The sequence below is a fragment of the Mizuhopecten yessoensis genome, unplaced genomic scaffold (genome assembly GCF_002113885.1).
Source record: "Mizuhopecten yessoensis strain PY_sf001 unplaced genomic scaffold, ASM211388v2 scaffold2049, whole genome shotgun sequence".
Taxonomy (NCBI): domain Eukaryota; kingdom Metazoa; phylum Mollusca; class Bivalvia; order Pectinida; family Pectinidae; genus Mizuhopecten; species Mizuhopecten yessoensis.
Window position 1 is genome coordinate 426,430 of NW_018404352.1, and position 23,776 is coordinate 450,205.

Here is a 23,776-nt window from a genome sequence, read left to right on the forward strand (position 1 = left end):
CTCAAATCAAATATATTTTTTGGCTCTTATCAACGGATTCTGTATATAATCCCTCTCCCGAGTGACGTATACCGAATATTAGTCCTCTTCACGTACATGCTTATTACGTAACTATAAATATACATCAACATTAGTTGTAAAATGAGAAAAAAAACAGTTGTGAAATTAAAGCAATCACGATATCTGTCGGCCTAAAGGCGTAGCCATCTCATGCTTACTATTCCCAGATGAGTCTCAAATTCACGTTACTCCGATCAGACACGTGATCATTATATATCGTGGACCCAAAGGAGTCTAAACAATGTTATCTACACAAGTCTTATAACAGGATTTTCTTTTGTTACGTAAGCATGACTCCGAATTCCGACGCCGCAAGCAATGTCCAAAAAGTAATACTTAACTTCCTTCTTGCCTAATTGCAATTAACAAGATTTTCATTCTTTCGGACGTTACGTTATCTCAGCTAAGAATCAGACTATCTTTGATAAACACCGATTTGGCAACAAAAACAGATTGGAATGTGCACTCAAAACCGATAAAAGATGGCAAAATATGAACACACAAAAAATATAACATGAAAACCCTCGAAAAAGTACAATTATAATAAGTCCAATCTTTCTGAGGGTAAGCGTCTTCTGAAATATCAACGCTCGAACCGACGTCCACCGTTGTACTTATCTCATAGGTATCTCATAGTTAGGACATCAATGAAAGCCTATGGCTAGTAATGATGTTATTTATCTGCCTTTCATTAATTGATTGTTGATGATGGAGTGCGCAAAACCGATACGATTTAGTTTATCTTATCGTTCTTATAAGGCAGTTGGTTCATTAGGTATTTTCATTGTCAGTATGTCTATAAATACATCACCGACAAACGTAAATCATATAGCGGAGTGATGTATTGATGATCGGTACAATTTCAATTTTAACATCTGATTTCCTGCAATACGTTGCACTGGAAGGTTTTGCAACAAATATCAGTTGCATTTCAAATAGTATCTATCATATCGTTACTGAAACATAAGATTAACATGTAGATTTTGTTTTTATGAAATATATGTAATTAAGGGGAATAGGCGTGTTTGAATAAATTTACGTTCACCTTTTATAATGAGTAAATGAACCAAACAACTGCAAAAAAAAATTGCCATGGTGCTAAAGCTACTATGCTTTGTCACGTGATGTTGACATTGTAATATAAATGTGGCACCAAACATCCGCGGTGGCTTGAATTAGTTGCTCTTTTGACTACTATGTTTGACGTGCTATTTCTTTACTGCTGAAATATGAATATAGATATAGATAAAAACACTTACGTTGCGCAAGTCACAGAGCAGTTCGTTCTATACATTTATAAAAAAAACACTCATTGCTGACGATGTTACGCAGATTAACAGAAAGTTAATGTAAAATTGCATTGTAGGAGGGAAGAACATGTAGATAATGATATGAATATAACGAAAGATTCAAAGAAAATGAGACCAAAGTATGTTTTTCAATTCTTAACCACTTTGGCATTTTAGACTTCAAATTTTAATCAGAGAATGTCGTTAACACTGTGACATAGCCGAATTTCCATATTATTTATATTGATTACATTTATATGGGAAGACTATCATACACAGGTCGTGTTAATGTCACACGTGGGAAACATGCTTGTGCATTAGTAACATTGTTTAACAATGTGTTGGTTAAGGCTGATCAATACTGCATCAATCTGCTATCACAGAAAAAATTCAAATCAACTATTACATTTGATGCTTTTGTATGATTTCGGAACATTGATGAGCTAAAATAAATCACCGTTATCAATGTAAAAGATGTCATTTACAAAACGTTAAACTACAAAATATGTCCCTCTTTGATGCTTCGGTGTTATCTTACCGTTGCAATACCAATACTATTTGTATATGCTCGATTCAAGGTTCCGTAGAACATATAAAGATTAATACAATACGAACAGGTAAACCAGAGGGGAAATCAGACATTAAAAGCGTCTCGCATTTGTAGTTTTAATTTCCTTTGATGTTCACTACTTGTGTTGAAACTAATCTAAACGAACTAAATCCTGTATATAACATGAAGCGAATAAGCTCCAGAGAAATACTTATCGATCCAAGTACAATATATATGTGAATACTAAATATCTTCACCCGCATAGAATGGTATTACTTTACACGTTCAAACAATTTATGAATACACTTACATATATACTTTCGTAGTTACAATTTATTTAATATTGCTTTCCTTGGAGAACCGCTGCCTTTGGAGGCACAGTAATCTAGTTGTAGGACGCCGGACTCATTGCCGAAGGATTGAGGGTGCGAGTCTTGTCACAGCACTGTGTTGTATCTTTGAACAAGATACTTTACTCCGCTCGTTCCAGTCTACTCAGCTGTAAATGAATACGTGGATGGGTAGTGATTGAATTGTTGAATGCTAGCTGTTAGTGCAGAAATGGCAGCACCGGCTCTCAGGGAGTTGAGAAAGATAATACGTTGTGAACCGCTTCATGGCCTGCGACTTAGTTTGTGATAAGGCGGTATATAATATCCTCGAATAATCATAATGGTATTTTTTTATTAGGTTTGCGTGTCTACATATCTGAAGTTGTATTCGTGTGCTGTTTTGGACGGACAGACTGACAGACTAACCACTGATGATATATTGACAACTCCTTTAGTCGCAATATACAGTTTGATATTTTCTTGTACATTATGGTAGTCCCGTGTATCACTTGTAATTTGTCGCCACTGTTCACCATCCTTGAAAACACTGGTTGCATGCACTTTGATACTTTAAAGTATGGCCACAAAATTGTGTGTGAATACACCACGCACTAAGCAGGCGCATCATTAAAAGAAGACTCTGTTTAATAAGTTAGACAATGCCCTGAAGGTTTTGTAGTTTTACAAATTTACTTTAGAGAGAACATGCTATGTAACTTATTTGAACAATAACTAAGTCTAATTAAAAGAAGTATCAGGATAAACAAAATACACAGATAGCACGTAACTCTTTAAGTGCTTCTGTAGAGTACATAGCTCGTTTAAGAGTATATTACAAGCTTCCAGACGACAGGGACTCGGGTAAATATTGACATCCGGTCAATTGTTCTGATCCCTTAGAATGAAATCAATTATTCTTCTCTGTAAATGGCGGCCGTCATAAGTAAACGCTGTGTTTTATGTAGACGGCAATTACGGATTCCTAAAGCCAGCGACTTACCAAATGCGAGGTTATTTGATAGAACTGTGCTAATTGGCGTTAGCGTTGTATAACGTGAATCAATAATTATGTGATTACAAAGGGTCATAATGTCGGCCGTTGAGACAAATCTGTCAGACCAGACAAATGTAACATACGTCATCGTGTTGTATGGCTTCACGTTCTTTTTGCTACCTACTTCAGTCAACGTTATAAACATACCGAGACATTATAGAAATTTTAATGTAATTTATTATTATTTCACCGAAGTAAACATCGTATAAACACTTTCTTTGAATATCATTAATCAAGTCTTTTTATCTTTAAATCTTTATAATTGCTACATTATGATATATCACGGCAGAAAACAATTCACAACCCCCCCCCCCCCCCCCCAAAAAAAACATCATCTTATTCTGTTTGTTTTAAAAAGGAAAACAATAAACCTGCATTCCAAATAGAAACGACACGTGGAAGATGTTTGGTAGAAGGTTTGTATTGTCACAACACACCAGCGTGCCAATATTGTGCATATATCGTGCTATTCAACAATCGTTCGCCCCGTTGTGCGCTTATAACTCCACACCTTTTTTTTATTTTTTTATATTTGGTTTTTAATTTTACGGAATGGAAATAATCCTGAAGATTCGAAGATTTTGTACTGAAACACTGTAGGACAGAAACATCGTAGCTTTTAATCAATTTATCTGCCTTGTTACATTTTGGAGTTTAACAACAAATTTGACAGAAGCGAACGACTAAAATAGCAATTCATTGATCGATACAAAATGTGAAAAAATACAAAGCTAACGATTTTGTCGTGTATATTGAAAAACATTTATATCAAAAAATCATTAAGATGCCTCAACTAAGATCATCAGTAAACAAAGCTGACAACATGTTTTTATCAAAGAGTAAATTGCCGCCTGCGGCGAATTCATCGAACTGGGTTCCTGGCGTTGTTCTTTATGAGACATGCTTCACATGTGATTAGAAACATTAAACGACGCCTGCGTGTTTAATAGTGTTCATTATCAAAACTTTTAATTACAGCATTCCATTACATGTACTACAATATTCCTTTTGGTAATTGCATACTGCAGGTTTTGTTGTTTATATAGCAAAACATCAAGAGGAGTTCTGTGATGGAAAACGACACAAAACTATCGTGTTAGTGATTGTGTGTGATATGAAACGGCTAATTGTGGTTGGGTGCAATATACAAACATAACATGATATGATAGCGTGTGCTATCTTTATAATAAATGTGAAGTTGTGTGGGTTGTTAACATTAAATTTGATTTCGTTTTGGGTTGTAAACAATGGATGTGGTTGTGTGTAGTATTGAGACATAAAATGTGATTATTAATGCTATACAAATACAGATTAAACCCATTAATAAATCGTATGATACCATAGAGACAGTTTGCTACTGCAGCATACTGAAAAATGTTGACAACAATAAAAGTAAAACATATTTCAACTCAGGATATGATATAATATTTCTTTTAAAGACTGAGTCAAAGATTGAGCAACCCTGTTGGACTTATATTTGATAAGTGTGAGGGCTAGTATGTGAACTGCAACGTTTTTAGTAATCATGGCGGTGCTTTGTGACATACTAATTTTGTCAATAGTTGATTTAGTGGTGATTTATTCTATGTAACTTGTATATACATTTTAACCTTTTTCGAGTGTCCACTTACAGGCCTGTTGACATTTTCATCTACTATTCCATTGTTATATTTTACAGAATCGTGTTCCACATACTCATCGCAATAGAGCAATATGATATTACCATCTGATGATCATATGTATATTGATATGTTATTCATTCCTGGTTTCCACTGCATACCAATCCATTACCCCCTCCCCTATTCCCGTAATTATTCTATTGTACATATTACTTCATTCTTGTAGCTNAACCCTGTAATAGCATTATTTATGACCGTTATGATAGCGTCTTATTTCACGTGGTTTCAGTGTAGCATTTGAAGCTTCATCGTTTCAATGTCTCGAAAACCTAATGACTAATTGACGGGATTTGTTATGCAAGAAACTGTCGGGTTTCTATTTATAACTAGCCATACTTATGGAAGCTTGGCATGCAGACATGCCTTTATTCAGGGCCACGATAAGTTTTATTCATGTAAGACATTTTCGAGTGTTCCATAACGCCATACAAAAGGCCAGACATGGGATGTGAACGTTTAAGGAGAACCAGTTGACCACACAAATATGTTTCTCGTAATTTGCTATCATGAAGAAGTCGCCATAGATTTAAAAGTGACATAAGTTAGCAAAAAAATTTATCTCTCTAAGGCACTCAGCTATGTTTCCCAATGCTAAATACAACAAGAGAACACTGAACAGAACTCAATTAAAACACAAAAAAGATGAAACGATACAGATCAGAAAACAATTGAATAATAAAAGAGAAAAAGACAAGAGTCCGTATTCGAGAAAACGTTTCTAGAAACTGGGTTTGACCACAGAATATGAGTTTATGCATAGAACGGTTTCATGAATATTGACCCAGGTGTCACGGAAGGGTTAAACGAGTTCTGTTTCTACATCTATGACAACCAATTTCACAGTCTGGAATTGTGGTGTTGAAAACGAATTACAAGGGACACTTGTGATCATGATAAAGAAAATCAACCTTTATTTCGCAAAAAAAAAAAAAAAATCTCCAATGAAGTCATGATGTCGACAATAAAGCTTGCCTACAGTCTTCACAAATCTGCCTCTCTCTTAACCTCAACGATTGACAAATATTTAACACCAGTCCTGACAAGTTACTGAATAATCTGTAAAACTGCTGTGACACGACTTTGTGGCACTTATACGAATGTTTTCATACTATGATTTTGATTTTGATTTTCCAAAAACAACGCGCTACTGTAAACCGATTCGATTTGTTTTACAAATGTCCATTACATGTAAACGATGCCGTTTACAGCTTCAAATGTTCCTTGCGTAATGGAGTTCCATAATAAGGTTTGAACATTAGTCCAGACTAGTAACTGTTTATTCACGGTGTATAATTGTGGGTAGTTTGATTGTCCATAGAAACAAAGTTTCACTGATTATTGTTGTAAGGTATTTACCTTAACAATTACATATCGGACTGTTTACAGTGTTCTAACGAAGTGGACTCACAATGTTTGTTGTATAACTCACTCAAATTGCCACGTAGCACGTTATACATTACGGAAGTGGTGTAATTCAAATTATTACACCGGAAATGTACAGTAATTATTTTTATTTAGGTCACAGACTGCCTCGATTCGATAACAAAAAAAATCGCACTATATATACTACCGAACATACAAATGAAATCAGTGTAATATAGATCCATTACACGAAAGACTGATTAAATTGTTTAAGAAGGAATTTGTTTCTATTCTTAAAACAAGGTATCATCAAAAGACCTCAGTTCTATCCTGATGTGAGCCATTCATAAAAATGCAGGCATTCATCATCACCTGTCAAAGTCCTCCGTAACGCTGTCTTGTTTTGTCTATTGCAGTTGACATATTGATGATATTAACACAAATTAGTGTTACAAAAAACTGAATATCAGTTATATTATCATATAAAAGATAATGAACATCTCCAAAATATGGTCAAGTTTAACGAACAAGGGTACAACCGGCCCTAGTTTTGTTATTATCTTGTACCGATAAGCTTACACCAAACAAACAATCAAATCTAAAATTATATTTTAGTGTTTTAATTAATAGATTTTAATAATTAATACTATATCGTATTACATAAATCATTAACGATGCCAACTTATTGCTCTGTATGGCTTCGTGCATACCTTTAGGTACTGCAGTGTAATATTTCTTAACACCGAGTCTAGTATGTATTCGTGAATAAAGTCGTTGGAAAGTAATGATAACAGCTTTCTGGGTGACTTGTGTAACACGTTGACATAGTCTCAGCACCACGTCGTCCATCATTCCCGGCCATCTCGTGATAGTTTCGGTCTTAAAGCAGCAGGTGGTCATCTAAGTACTGGTCATTCCCTGGAAAAAAAAGTCGATCTGTTCCGTGTCAGTCAAAACATCTAGTGCTTCCTCTTGGGCTTGATTTAATGCCATCAGTAAAACATTAAGCCCTTCCTCAGGGACCAGAATAATTGCCATCAAAAAATCATTAGTCAAAGTGTGTCAGTCGGTATTTCGGTATATGTCTACCTAGAACACGATACTGTCTCACTTGATTATAACTTGTGCTAAGATGCAGCTTGACCATATCTGGAAACTAATGACAAACTTTGTGAAGATTATTTCTTTTTTATTTAATTTCTAAGGTCAAATTTTAAAAGCTGTATCATATAACGTATAACTAAATTGCTTCTTTTTTGCTGAGAGACCTTTATCAGAGTAAAGAAGTAAAAAAGGGTATATCATATTAATAAGATGATCAAATTCTAAATAGAGAAACTGAAAATACCGTGAATTTAGGTAGTTGGAACAGCTCTTTACATGATAAAACAAATATTGACTCGGTCAATATTGTTTTCTTGCAGTATATTCACAAAGTAAAAAGTTCATAATTGTATGAAACCAATTAATAAGCCATCACATGTATTTCAAGTCTATCTTGTGAAATAGAATTATAGTTGTGGGACCGCACAACGCACCAAAAATAGCGTGCGCACACCGTGCATACTTCGTTCACACACCGTCCGCACATCGTCCACACACAACTGTGCGATTTAGCAATCGTTCGCCCCGTTTTGCGCTTCTCTCCGCACACCTGTGCGATTTGGTATCATTTGTAGATCAAAATTACGGAATGACAAAAATACGGAACGCTTATATGCGATAATGAACACTGTGTATGTATCTGTAATTTATCATCACAATAATCAAGATTATACAATTTCACAATGCGTGTTACACAGTATTTCAGCGACCGTTAGGCTGTCAAGAATGGGTTTGGCCCCAAGGTACCAGAACAGGTAAATAACAACTTGATGAGTGTCCGGAGTTTTACCTGACCAGTGCCTGACACACAGAGCTGATATGCAATACCGTTTGACCGTAATGAATAGTATTTGTTATTTGCATTCGTTTGCCTATAGCTCCCCTTCACCTGGATTTTCACCCCCCGGCCTTGCCCGACAAGTTACGTAAGTGCCTCAGGCGGGGAGAAAACTACGGTTCATGTACATGTACAAAGTGGTTATGTTTACCTGTATACGGGATTGTGTTGTAATTTTAAAAGTGTCAATTAAGTCTGTTTAAAAACACAGAAAACACAATTTCTAAATATAAGAATGTATAGACAGAAAGATAAGTTTATAGATGATGCTAGAATATAGAAACATACGTAAACATCAAGTTTATATGTTTAAACACGAAACCGTACAAATTGTTAAGGCATTCCTTAATTTACACCAACCACGATTGTTATCGCACAACGTCCGTCAATCTTGCGCACCGATGTGCGCAAGCAATGATTGTCCAGCTTTTTATCGTTCGCCCATCGTGCACATACCGTTCACACACCGTGCACACATCGTGCGCACACCGCACATCGTGTAACGTTGTGCGATCATACAACTGTATGTTAATATGTGGAATGGTGAACTTTAGTAAACGTTTTGGAATATTGATAACTTCAGATGTACTATTGTATGACAACCAATTAATATGCCATCACATGTATTTCAAGAATATCTTGTGAAATAGAATTATGTTAATATATGGCGTGGTGAACTTTGGTAAACGTTTTTGAATATTGATAACTTCAGCTGTACTATAAAACCTTATGAAGAATATAATGACTTGTTAGTTTGACTTTGTATTTAGGTAAACATTTGATCTGTTAATGTGATCAAATGTTTCCTCCTATTTCGATCGCATGCATTGTTATAATAAGTGTACATGATAAATACATGTATGTTCAAGGTCTCACCAGCAATAACGACTGCATGATTCTATATGGACACTGGATCAGAACACACCAATGCTCGTTGGATACGTATTACTCAAATTGGTATATGGGCAAAGAAGTAATAACGACAGTGCAAACAAAGGAATTTGTCAAATAGTTCAGGGCGATTCACAAACACATGAACATTAACATATCAAAGCATATAACAAATATGAACAAGCACTTTGAAACAATATGACAACATAAAGTACACACACACAAACCCAGTAATCACTCTTGAGATGTGCTGCTGTAATTGCACATTCCCTTGGTTAGCCTTTCACCGAAGTCTAATCATTGTAAAATATTATCTTGAATACGCGAAGTCGAGTGAGTCAATAGAAATAAAAATAAAATATTTACTAATATCTACTACGTCCATTTCATGGACCGTGCGTACTCATTATATAAGTGCGAATCTCCATACCAACCACCTGCTCCCACGAGTATTTTTCATGCGATCTTACATTAGCGATTCGTTGTATAACATTAATCCAAAGGATGTGAAAACTAGGCTTCCCAAGGAAACACATAATTGGATGAACCTCAAAAATAAACCTAGCTACCACCAAATTGTCTTAGAAATAACCCCAAAACATATATATGCAATTTTGCTATTTCACCGTTTTGATTTGCAAAACCTATTATACTAAAGACCAAAAGCAGTATTGCCATATTATATGTCAATAAAATATCACAACACATTCCGTTGACAAATATTATGTTATACAAAATCGACATTTTATTTTCGAAAAAAATTATCTAAATTATGTATCCTTTCTAACCAGACGTAAAACTGTCGTTCAACTCTTGTTTAAATGATACAGCAACCCAACCATAACGATTTTCCGATTGAATCGTCGTTACACATCTTAAATAACAATCGTTTTGTTTATGGATCTTTTGATGGTATAATGTAATTGAAGGTTATATCACATGATGACACAATGCTTAAAAATTGAAACGTTATCCCCCATTTAGGTATTTGATATCATTTGTCTTCTTTAGATTTCTAAATTGTGAAGGTGTTATGCAATTTCTGTACCATAACTTATCAAATTTAAAACCCCAAGTACATTGCGAGGAGGAGGAAGAGTTAATACACTGATGCTTCCGACAAATTGTGTAAAAAATCAGCAAATCATCCTACGTTTGTTTTATTCCTCATCAGATTAATGTCTAAACATCCAGCAATTTTCCTATGTGGTCTGTCCTCTTTTCACCAAGGATGTAATATGATGCAGATAAGCAAGATTTATAACGATAATTCGTAACGGCAAACAAAGCATCTCAATGTCATAACGACACGTCACTACATCGGCTAAACGCGTACGTTGAAAAAGTGTATAGCTCATGTTATATCTGATTGGAGTTCAGTATTCAAATAAGGAAAGTTCTCCATTCTGAAAAAATATGAAGGCTTGTCGGATACTTTCAATTCTATATTATATAAAATGAAGGAAAATCCCGTTTACATAGTAATCAGTTACTCTGTTATTAAAAATTTATTTTACGGTTTTTTTCTTTCTATTTTAATTCATTGAATGTTTATATAACAAGGAAAGCTGTGTTGGGTCTTATATATCGTTACAGTTGTGATCAATGTAGTCCCTATTCGTAATTTGTATTGTTAAACTCACTCTCGATTAAAATATAAATCAAATATAAAACCGTTCAGTGCGATTTCCATTCATAAAATCAATCACGCGCTTCAATTCTTAAACTTCTGATCGAACGAGTAAAGTACGTGAATAAAATAGAATCACATCAATTCATGTATTCAAATGTTGGGTTCCAAAGAACAGTTTCGCATTAGCAATGCCTGAACGATTAAAGGAGTTTCGATGTCATTTCCGCAGGCCGTTTGCATAAACACAACACAAACACTCTTTCCATTCACATTTCCAGACCTGGTGTCTTTTGAGGAATATACCTCAACTTCCCTTAGAATGCATAATCAGGCTTTATTAAACTTTGTTATATACGTTATAGTGAAAACGCATGGTTTTGCGTCGCTGGATTCGATAAACAAACGATGGAGTTGATACGATGTGATCAAAAGCTATTATGAAGACACATTAACACCCTTATTTTATTTAGTACATGTGAAAAAAGGAAACTATGAATAGAGTATACGTATTGTGTATCGGAATCTGCGCTTAATATATGCGAGGTTGACTGATGTGATTCCTATTGTTAAAAGCCTAGTTAGCTTATCAACAACCTGTCGACCAAGCATATTTTCAGCAAATGAAAAAAGCACTAAAAGTTGTGTTTGAATGCATTAAATCTAATCGTCTAAAAAAAACACAAACAAATTTAAGATATTTTACACAGTTATGAATAACTGAGTTCTGTTTATTTTTACGTCCACGTCTCTTTAAACTAACAGTACTTTGAACAACCGGGCCTATGTCACAAATCTCCATAGTCAGAACATTGACTGCAGCCTAATCATGTTAGAAACATCACGTAATTATATCATTCATGGAAATTTGTTTTCTTATACATGAGACCAGGAAATATATTCAAACGTACACTTGTCCTGAAGACGATTCACTCGGGAGTATAGAGTAAAGGTCAAATTAAGCTGTGTCAGCAGTTATTTTTCACAGAAGTTTGGTTTGTTTAGCCGATTTGTAAAATACGTTTTCAGTGGCAGTTACTATAATGTGTAAACATATTAAAATAGATTGATACAATTTGCTTCCGTTTAATGAAATATGTATTTATATATATGAAAAGTAGATTAAACACATTGTCCTAAAATAACTAAATTGCATTAGTGCACCATGGAAAATTATTACAGTAGAAAGTCATTATAATTATATATTTAGGTACAATCACTTGCCAAAATAAGTATGTTGCACACACATAATTATCGAAATAGGATACAAAATTATGTAACGGGATGGCGTCTAAGAAAACTATGCAACCATTTATTTTTATTTTGGAGAGCTATATTGGAGCTTATTTGATAACGTCTGCAAAAATCTCGATGATTTCCGTTTTTGTAAAATTGCGGAAAAGCACCCTCTTACCAATTACCGTCTTGTTGTTGAATGGTCCAAGTGCTACATTTGTTCCCGGTCATAAATCGAACTATATCGACCGTGCCAGAATACAAACAATGAGTGTTATGTCTGAACGGGAGGGTTTTTGATTCGACCTTTGCCAGCTCCTTTCTTCCCGTCAGTATTTACGTGTTCTATACCAATATTATTGTACAGCTGACGTAAATCTGTACATGCCTGGTTTAGATTGTCGGCGTGATCTTTTCACCAAGATACATTGTGAGTTTTCATAATACAATTGCTTATGGCTGACTGTTGTCTTAAACACCAACGCTGTTGCGTGTTAACCTTCCACGGTAATAAATCTAACACATGCAGAAAACGGTAATGGTTACGTCCGCACGTTTATCGCCGGGTTTATAGGCAAGTGTCTGTGTTTCTGAGGATTTAAGGGAGCAAGTATACAGCTATAGGTAACTTTCGCGCTATTGATCAATACACACCGTGTTTTACAACAGGTGCTCGTGGTAGTTTTATTGGATTCTGGGATAAACAACGTCCATATGTATGTAGTGTATTTTATATACAGTTACGATAAAGCAACTATACTAATATAGATTACTCAATAATATTTTCCAGATGCTTGGATCAAAATGATTTTGTTAGATTAACAAGTATATAACAATGTTAACTGACGAATCTTAGGTAGAGCCTTATGCGTCTCATATTCTTTGTACATATGCGAATGATGAAACTTACTTCATTTGTTTTCTTGATCCAGTATGAAATTTGTTTTGCCTCGTTACTCCTTTCATCAAACTCATATGAAATGGCAACATTTTTAATTATATAACTGTTTAGGTTACTTATTAACTTTTTGCACATATTTCGAAAAAAATATTGTTATTCTAAAACTTTTCTACTTTGGTTCAATATAAAATTTTGGAAGACTGAAACTTCATAACATTAGATTTAAGAAAACAATATCATGTAAATCTGATCCAAGAGTATTCACACAAAATGTACGAAAGGATGTACTCAACGAACAGTAAGTAAGTCCCGTGTATAACTTTTGTTTCATTAAGTCATATCTTTCACGAGTGGCTTTTTTGATGAATTTAATATAAGGAAACCATAATATTTCTCACCTGTCACTGAGCAAGATCACAATATCTGAGCTCAAGGCTGCCATTCTGCAATTCTCTACCAGACGCAAGCCAACATGTTGATGAAAGACAATCTGAGATAGAAAGAAAGATAACCCGATTCTGCTCAATAGTTCGATACATATTCACTTTTATCGAAGTTTAATCAGACGAAGTATTTCGTCTGATGCCACAAATCAATATTGCATATGTATTACCAAAGCTTCGTTTGAATATTTCTCATAAACAATATGGTCCGTGCTTAAAAAAAATATTTTGCGGCGTGAAATATGTCTTATATGCAATATCACGAGTCAAATGACGTCGCAGAAATCCATTTGACAGCAAAAAAAAGGCGTGTATAACTTGCGTTTTAGCACGCTAATGCATAGATAGCTGTGTAATGTTTTGCGTTTAATAACAGGTCGAGGTACCAAACAGTTGAAATGAAAAATGAAACACTCTAGCTGCGGGTATAACGTGGCGTTTCCCTGTCTGCGACGAGAAATACACTGATATTGAAGTGGAACCCGACATCTTGATAATATAGACATTAGAATCTTATCATAGTCATTGCAAGATTTGTTTTTATACATAATGACTTTTTATGCTTAAACAAACACACGCCTCAACATGAAAATGTTGAGGGTAAAAGTGATTGTCTCGAAAAGAGGGCAATATCCATTTAATTGGAAATACTAACCAAACAGTTCCAGCCATCGAAGACTTACCATGGCTATATCCAATTCATTATAAAAGTAGAAATCCTAGCAGTTGTTTTGGTCTTAATTACTATATACTTCCTGTAGTAACTTGAGTCTGCGTAATTACACATAACAGACATCTACAGGGGAAACAATTAGGATGTATTCCTATTTTGGTAGAAACACTGTATTATCGATAACCTAGACGTTTCTAATGATTAATCCATTCACAATGGCTTAATTTTTGTACATGTTGGTTCATATTTCAAGAAACATGGTAGGTCTAGAGACGTTCGAAGGTTTCTGTGCCTATCGCGATGACGCAGGATTGCGGGTTATCAACGGGACAACACACTCCCGCCACCACGACAAGTGCAGGCGTGGTGTAGATATCATACAAGGCTGTCATCAGGAACCCACAGACAATCAATATCACAGATTATACCCAAGGTTCCATCTTACCTACTCAATTCAAAAACTAAACTCATTGGAAAGTATTCTTTCGCCAATATCTCTTAATAGGTAATAGGGGATGAAGGTTTTATTTTGTTATGGTATTCTGAGCTTAAGCACCGATCGGATCGTTAAACCTGTTTGAAAAAGAGACATTTAACGGAAGGGATGATATATTACTCCACATCCATACACACACGTGAAGCTTTAATCATATTACATGTACCACGAACGCACGCATACTGGATTTGAAAACAGACATTACGGAAGGGAAAGCGCATGATGTGATACTCGATGATTTTATTTAAACCATTTTTATTGTGCATACAAATGGATTAGATACAGTTCTATCAACTAATTGTATCTTCTCTACATAAACTTATTATATAATACATTAACATCATAAGATATTCAAATCATATATACAGGCACAAAAAAATGATGACAGAACAGGATATGTACATATGTATCAATATGGATAAAGTGGGAGGGAAAACAAGAAATATGGTGAGGGTAATGGAAGGGCTAGAAAGTGTTGAGATCCGGAGTTGGAAGAACTCTTCTGCGTCTTTTGTTTAAGTGACCAAAACTGACCTGTTGCCCCCATTGCTTGGAATCGATGTCTTTTCTGTTCTTACCGTTCTACGTTTTTTTTCCGGCTGATGTTTCCATAAGCACCAGTCTTTATATGACCTTATTGGTTGCGAGGACATAAAACCCTAGTACAAAGAAGACAATTGCAATATGCATCTATCATATAACATAATTAAAACCGTTCTGAATTTGCAATAGGCGTCGAACCCCAATTGAACTTGCATTATCAGCTAAAATGTAATATGTCAGAAAAAAATAAGCGATAATAAAAATTAAATGTTAAACGATCGTTTAAGTTTATGATATGCTATGCCTTGAGCGTTTTTTTTTTTTCATCTCTTATACACTATCTTGTATCAAATAATGTTAAAATCATCTCATGGATGTATGTCACTTAATAATACATGAAGGAAATTCAACGTCTTCCCATTTATTTTATTTACAGATAAACTGAAGGGTTTGGACTAGTTTGACATTGATTCTGTCAAAAAGAGCGAGGCCCTAGTAAAGAGATCAATAGACACTTGTAAAGATGTATGTTTTCTGAGATCTCCGTGACTTTGAAAAAAAACAATATTCTTACGTGGATTATTTTCCTATTTTACAACTTTAATAAAGCGTGCGTGTTTTATGTCTAAATAGGATTTATTGGCGTTTATAAAAAGAAGAAAAAAAAATGGTCACGACATAAAGACGAAAACATATATAGTTTACTCGAAGGTATTTCTATTAAGAAAAGGACATCAAAATAATTAATCTACTTTTTTCGTTATCTGTATACAGTACCAGGTCTAGATTAATTTATACATTTTTGATTCTGCAGCTTCCCTTGTCATCTGAGGCCTTGTTTTGGAAGGCATTACATGACAACAAACAGCAAGTGTTTACCTTAAATGAATATTATGGTAAATATGTAAGAGATGGTGCTAATTAACTGCTTCGCCATATACCCATATCGCTTATATTTCACGATAATATCCTACCTGTAAGCTGATGAATACAGTAATCCTTACACACTATGAACTGAAGAACGATCAGCTATATTTGATGTATTCGGTCTTTGCGTATTGCAGAGTTAACTTCTCTTGGGAGCAGGTATTGATTGTTAGGTCATTGGTTTGTGTGAGAAAATAACGTCGTTTTCTCAAAATTTATGACGTTACTCTCACAAACAAGTGACGTGACAAACGATACCTGCTCCCAAGAGAAGATAACTTTTATAAAGAATTACCTTGTTGTATATGTCTCTCGCTTTGTTTTGATACGACATTTAAAAGTCTTATCTTTTCCCCCTTTATTAGTTCAAGATTCTTGAGAGGGAGAGAAGTCTATCGAGAGGTATATCTACTCGAGAACATATCAATTTATCCACAGGCTAAACACGTGATTCATATTTTGACCAATGATCTGTAATCAAAACGAGCTCGCTTCATATACCATCAACATCGTAGCTAATCGAAATTTTCATTTCCGACAAAATTACTTCTCTCATACCATTGATGCATGCGTTTTGTCCGCGGATTGACTTATTGTGTCAAGTAATATGCATGTACCGTTATAATAGCTAGGGGGACGGATCACAAACAGCGTGATTTCATTTCCAATTGTATATAATAAACCATTATCACTGATATTTATATCTGTGTACTTTACAACGCCATGATTCTATTTACACTAAATATCCCACCGACCCAAAGGACTTTGGGGCCTCTGTTACTGTGATAGGGCAGGTTTATTGTCAGATCCCCGAACATCTCTTTGAAATGAAATGAATTCCAACCTTATTAGCGATACTGACCGGTCCGACTCGCGTGGTGATTTAGATGTAAATACCGTTTTATTCGCTGTTTTTGGGATATCTAGTGACGGTTATTGCCGCAATTACATGCTCAAAGTATTGCGAACAGAAGGTGACGGAGAAGAAAGGGAAATGATTGATACTCGGCCAGTGTCCGTGTCGCGAACTAAGAACGATTTCTTTTACAGTGGAATTGTCCGATTGACCAATGGTACTGCCAAACGAAACATATTCTATAGGGTAGAGCCAGATTAGGGTTGTTGTTGCAATTTCCGGCAGTTTTGGTACGTTTCGTGTAAACATGCTAGACTCAATTTAATCATATTGGGCGGATATCGAACAAGTAAACACGGTACCAATACATGTTTAACACAAGAAATTGGGAACAGGTCAAATGAGGAACAATACCACAAACAGATTAAAACTTTGTATACATATGATATGAACATCCAAATACTACAATTTTTATTATCATTAGTATAGATATATATCTTCCAGCGAGCATATTGCAAACACATAGTAAAATGATTGAGGTCAGTGTCCTCTAAATTAGATTTATCTCGTCGTTTGCCTTTTGTTTTTGAAGACCATTTAGATCTTAAACATCAATACATGTTTCATTATTCTAACATTAATAAGAACATGTTTAAGTTGAAATACAATTTGATTTAAGTTAAAATTTGATCATTGATGTAATTGTTACTTTTCTCGAGTTATAGAAATATTTATGAAAATATGATTTCTTTTTTTATGTAACACAATAATGTCATTGTCACGTAAAAAGTTGACCTTTTTAACACAGTATTCCTTATTCAAGTTATTAACTAGATCAAAAGGGTTTCATTACAAACATTGTTTGTTCTACCTTATTTCAGGATTGCGCTCTGGATAAATTGATCAAAGAAGAAATCAAAGATGTGAAATCAATGATATGATAAACATGCCTTTTTTAAATATGCTTAGATGCATTTTAGTGGGATGATTCAATCTCTGTCGACTCTACTCTTAACAGTATTTAGCTTATGGTAAGTAAATAGATAAAACAAGCAATGCTTAATTAAAATATCTATACCCATAAACACTGACAAAGTTATGAAATTTCGTCCAGTCAAAGATATTAACATCAAGACCGGGTCGTCCACCAATGGACTTAAGGTCACATACGTACACCAGTGGTGTCATCAAACCAATACAATCTCGTGCAGGACAAACAACTGCAAATATATAATCTACAGACAAATTTAGGAATACGTCTCGACACAGGTGTAAATCGCGAGAGTAATTTCAGAGAAGAATAAAAACCTCGTAATAGAACACTAATGTGTCGCCATAACATACAAATCCGAGACGTGTACACCTGTGCGATGTCTGCACTTTGACATAATTTACATTACCAAGTTCGTGATTAATACCTTCTTCTAAAAAGGAAACCTGATTAAAAGCTCGATTTAATCTCGGAAAATCTCAAGAACATCTCTTCGTCATCAACAACATTTTACAAATTATTTGCTATGTCTACCAGACCATAGTGTAATTGCGTCCGTCCGAAATAGAACGCCAGAAGGTGAACTTAAAATATACCCTATGATCGTGATTGTCCGCATGGGTCACGTGGTATCAGCTGTACCTATTTGATAACAGTGACATCAATGACAACATGGTTGATATAAAACAAAAGCGAATGAATTAAATTAGTATTTTCAACGAAATAAACGGTTGTGCTAAAATGATTCCAAAATCGATACGTATATATAATCATTGAACCTTGATATAGATATGATAATACATTTCTCGTTTACTAAGTGAAAAATTGTTTATGACGAATGACACTGTTGTACAGTATATATCGATTGACGTTGTTAAATTTGAATTGTCAGACATTGCTCATGTCGTTGGACATTATGTCTGGTGGACATTCGGCCTTTTTTAGTCCGGGCAGACACTGTTATGTGTGATCATTTCCCTTGGGGCTTGCATGGAAGTGAGCAATACTTTACGTTAGCGGTAATCGTTTGTTGGTGTTTTGTTTTATATATCTGCGGGTATTTTGTTTTATATGTCTGAAACTTGTTCATCCAGACGGCCGGATGTAGATCGTATGAAAACAGATATATTTTGTACTACCAAAGAAAAACCGAGTTTATTGAATGCCATGAAATGGAACCTGTTGCTGTTTTATCGACGTCGTGTCGATTCTTTTGTCGTTACCGTATGTTAAACAAGATGTTTTTAATTAAACGCAATGGAGTATTTCTAGACTATAATTGCTACAAAAAAAAGACACACCTTCTAGCGATGCTATATTTCTCTCCTTCAACCCAATGTGATAGAACAGCAGCATTTTCTCTTTCAATCAAAGTCATTAATTGGTTGATTTTGTGCGCCTTGAGGCGGAATGTTTTTTGTTTTTTTTAAGGTTCAAATATTTTACTTCATCAGCGAATGTTTGGGAAGAATGTCAGGGTTGAGGAGCCCTGGGATCATTGTCCTCTCGGAAGGTTTTTATCGAGGAGTGTTCTGATCATACATCGCGGTTCATGTGTATTTCATACAAACCCGTTTAGGTCTGTATCGCTTTACGCGACATTTAAAATAAATGCTGTATTTATAGGTAGCAAATGCATATCGATTGTCATCTATTTTCAATAAAATCAGTAATAAAAATATAGATGTGAAGAAGAAATGCATTTATTAGCCATTTTTCTTCATAGTCTCACCTTATTGAATTGAAACACATTGTTTTGTTATTTAACTATTTAAGACATTGTGTTAAAATACACAGGTGTTAATTAATAGTTTACTCAGAAATGAGACAATTGTCATGCATTCGATGTCGGGAAACACAAGAGTCAGATTTAGATTTCACATGATGTCAGTATTGACGATATTCTATTAAGCGTAAATTCTGTCAAACATAAATAATTATCATTATCATTCTCAATTAACAAATAAGATAAATATGTTATCTTAATCCTAGATATTATTACTAATCAATATCATTTTTTCTCATGTGTTTTGACAGGTGTGTCGGTAGCCACCAGTTGCTTCACACTGGTCGCCATTGCTTTGGAGAGATACTTCGCCATTTGTAGGCCTCTTCATTCCCGGAAGTGGCAAACCTTGTCACACTCTTACAAAACCATCGCCATCTGTTGGGCGCTTTCTTTTTTCGTCATGATCCCGATCCCCGTTTACACGGAGTTTCGACACTTGAAAAGGGGAAATAATATGTGTATCGAGAGATGGGGAAACGAGGAGTGGAAAAGGGCGTACACCATCATCATTGACCTTGTTCTTCTGATACTGCCAGTCATTATCATGTCCAGTGCTTACGGAATGATTGCCATGACACTTTGGGTTGGGATGAAACGGGACGCCCAAAGTGAAAAAGGTAAAGTAATAAGATGTAAACCAGAATTGATAACAACTTAAGTTAAAACGTCTTAAAAGAATTATTAAAAAGGAATTTGCTTTCATTAATCAAATTATTACCATTTCAATTGTACATGTATACTGAGAGAATAGGCAGGAGGTACATTCGGAAGTTTCCGAATCGAATATGTAATATTTATGTTAGACCACGCTTATATTTACCTAAAATCATTCTTACTTTAAATAGCTTGGCTTTATCTAGATCAAATAAACGGTCTATACTTTTGTTGGATCAGACAGAATTTCATTTCTTTGTATGGCTGCTACTCTGTATTACAGAAGCCATGAACGGCCACACAAGTGTCCGTGAGGAGACGACAGGTTTTATGAAGGATGAGGACCTCTCTCCAGTCTCGGAAGGATTTAGCAGTAAGACGGTCGCACCCGCGGAGTCATACAGCAGTCGGGCTAAATCAAAGAGGAGGTTCGACCTACAACGGGGCATGCGTCAGTCAAACAGCGAGAAGAGCAGGGCAGCAAAGAGACGCGTCATCAAAATGTTGTTTGCAGTGGTGTATGAGTTTTTCCTGTGTTGGACACCATTATACATAATCCAAAGCTGGATAATTCTGGACGAGGAACATGCAATGCAACATATCTCAATGACGCTGTTAGCATTCATAAACTTAACTGCGTACATCTCCTCGTGTTGTAATCCGATCACATACTGTTTTATGAACCGTAATTTCCGCCAAGGTTTTTTGTCTGTTTTTCGTTGTGTTCGCAACAAAAGATGGAAGCGAGGCAAAAGTGACATGTCGTATTCTGGTAATTATCCTTCAATGTCCCGGACGGCTATAAGCACAGTGCCATCTTACGACAAAATACACGATTCCTCGGACAAACCATCTGACGACATATGAAACAATTCTCATAAAAACGTTTTGATGATGTGCCATCATGCGTGAATTATTTTTGTAATTAATGATTGGTTTGTGTTTCGTTAATTTTCAAACCGGACTAAGAATCCTTCTGCATCTATTTGTAGTTAAGTTGTTGTTATTTATCATCGACTAATGTTTTGATCGACATGATGTTGCATGGCGTTGTTGTTGTATCGCAGGAACATTGACCAGCGCTAACCTGAGTTGGATCATTGTTGATAAATATAAATGGACCAGTATCCTGATTAAACTGTTTTTTTGAGGCGATTCCTCATTTTCTCTGTGGAAATATTTGTCTGTGTGTTGTATACACAAATGTATGATTAATACTATAACATTGTAACGTCTACAGCCTGTTTTCGTGTCAATATAATCGAACGAAAATATGTTTAGATAACGGAATCCTCATAATATGAGAATGATACCATGTATACTTGACATGTCACTTCTTCAACAATATCATACACTTCACTATGTCAGAAATTGTAATAGTTCGACGAAATTGACAATGCGGGATTGATATTTAATAAATATTACTATGAATTTTTAAACAAAATATTTTTCTATGATCGCAACTTAGAGGGTGTTTGTATGACAAACGAGTACAAACTGTAACAACTGTAACTGTTGGTTTCTGATATCATAATTATGATGTATTGAATTCGATTTGAAACGATTTTGAGATTAACACGACAATAGATATGCTATTATACAAAGTGTCTTAAAATAAAAAAAAAGGTAGGCGTCTCATCAAAGCATTGTTACAAAGAATCGCTCAGTTGATCATATATCCGGGATACTAATGGTATAGTGTCAATGAATTGAAAGAACAACTTTATATGTACATACAAAACAATTCAAGGCGCATTCCAGGAACGATTTCCTGTTTTAAGTCCAATTTTCCATCTTCTTGGTCATCATTTTCATCGACTCTCTTATTTTAGTTAAATAAAATGATATATTATTGAAATGTGTCCCATTATCTTTTTCACGTGGTTTCATGTATGAGCCAACATTCTTCTCTATAACTCACTCCTGAATTGTAAATCCTGAAAACAGTTTCGGAAAATGTCATTTGAAACCCGCTACAATTTGTAAAGGAACAACACACGGCACGCGTCATATTTTAATAGGGGTTGACATTTTTGAACTGAACAAATTGTCGTTTCTGCTAGAAGAAAACGCATTAGTGTAGCACCTTCCTTTGGTTAACGTACAACTGCCAGTCAGCTGCACCCGATAATCTGTTCTATATTAATAATGACGCGAACCGATCATTAAAACGCCCTTTGTTATTCCTTCAGGGAAGGGTGCAAATGACAATGTCTTTGGATTTCTGTAAAAACAGCATGTATTCAAACTTATTTAGAATTAAATTGGAATAAAATTGCATATACATCCTCGATTGAATCAGTTTGCATTCGTTTTTTTATCACTAACAATATGACACAGGATTTGTTCCGGCGGTTCTGTTTTGCTTGTTACATTATAATTTCATTTTTTACTATTTTTTTACGATCGTTTAATTGGTCAAGGTATTAAGTGCAAATCAAGAAAGTAAAATAGAAAAGAACACGTACCACAGCGTTTGAGGCCTAAACGATTGTGATCATCCATCCTATTATGAATCAGCATACAATCTGTTAGCATGACCCTTATTTAAACTGAAGGTGAGTATAGAACTATATCTAAGCAATCAACCATACGACACGCAGTCTCATGTATCCTTTATTGATGCAAAACTATAATAACTGTTCAATTAATTTATGCTTCATGTTATATAATTTTGATTGAAAACGACGTACACATAAATTTATCCGGCATATATTGATAAACGATTGAGGTTTACTTATCATATTACGAAAAGCATTGGAATTCTCCGTACATTTCATTTCCCGAAAAAACAAAATGCTGTGTCAGGATTACTGTTTTGACATCACGTCAACATTCATTTCCCTTTGGTTTTATGATGTCCCAATATTCTCGATATATATCGTTGAGGGTATCATATCTTTAAAGATTCATGTCGTACTAACAATTCCAGTGCTTCACTGTTTAATTAACATGCAATAAAAGGCAATGTACTCAATAAGGAGAACACTGTTTCTACACATAAAGACAAGGACGCGCACGTGGGTGATTTGATCTTCACTTATTTCATATAATCAGTTGGAAACGCAGTCAACAGTATGTAGCAATTATACATGGTCAAACAGGTGTGCAACACTAACAATTAAACCAGAATCGATGCAAACGTTTATCCACTAAACCAACAAAAATTACCATATTCCCCACGAACGATGAGTCAGATCGGAGATATGCCGATCACTGTCAGTACTGTAGGCTATTTGCTATTTTGTAATTGGATTGATATTTGCGGACTGGATACCTAGCAATGTGTTCCGAGTTCGGAACCTTGTTACAGACAGTTTAGTTTTTTTGTTTTCAAACGAACATGTCATCTGATCATACCTGATTATGGTATATATATAGATATTATTAAATGATATCAGTGAATCATCACACTGAATGCGATATCAAAGACCAGGAGGCGTATTCATTAAACCGTTATTATGCTCAAACTCAGAAT

The 23,776-nt window shown here is 34.9% G+C and overlaps 1 protein-coding gene across 1 annotated transcript in view; it reads left to right on the forward strand.

Moving 5' to 3' along the window:
* Nucleotides 1–22,585, forward strand: part of LOC110444635 (cholecystokinin receptor type A-like) — a 58,008-nt gene extending 35,423 nt beyond the window's left edge. Inside the window, exons 2-3 of the mRNA XM_021489004.1 lie at nucleotides 19,893–20,261; nucleotides 20,582–22,585. Of these exons, the coding sequence (XP_021344679.1) occupies nucleotides 19,893–20,261; nucleotides 20,582–21,165 (953 nt within the window). The 3' untranslated portion in view covers nucleotides 21,166–22,585. The remainder of the gene's footprint in view (nucleotides 1–19,892; nucleotides 20,262–20,581) is intronic.
* The last annotated feature ends 1,191 nt before the right edge of the window (nucleotides 22,586–23,776 follow it).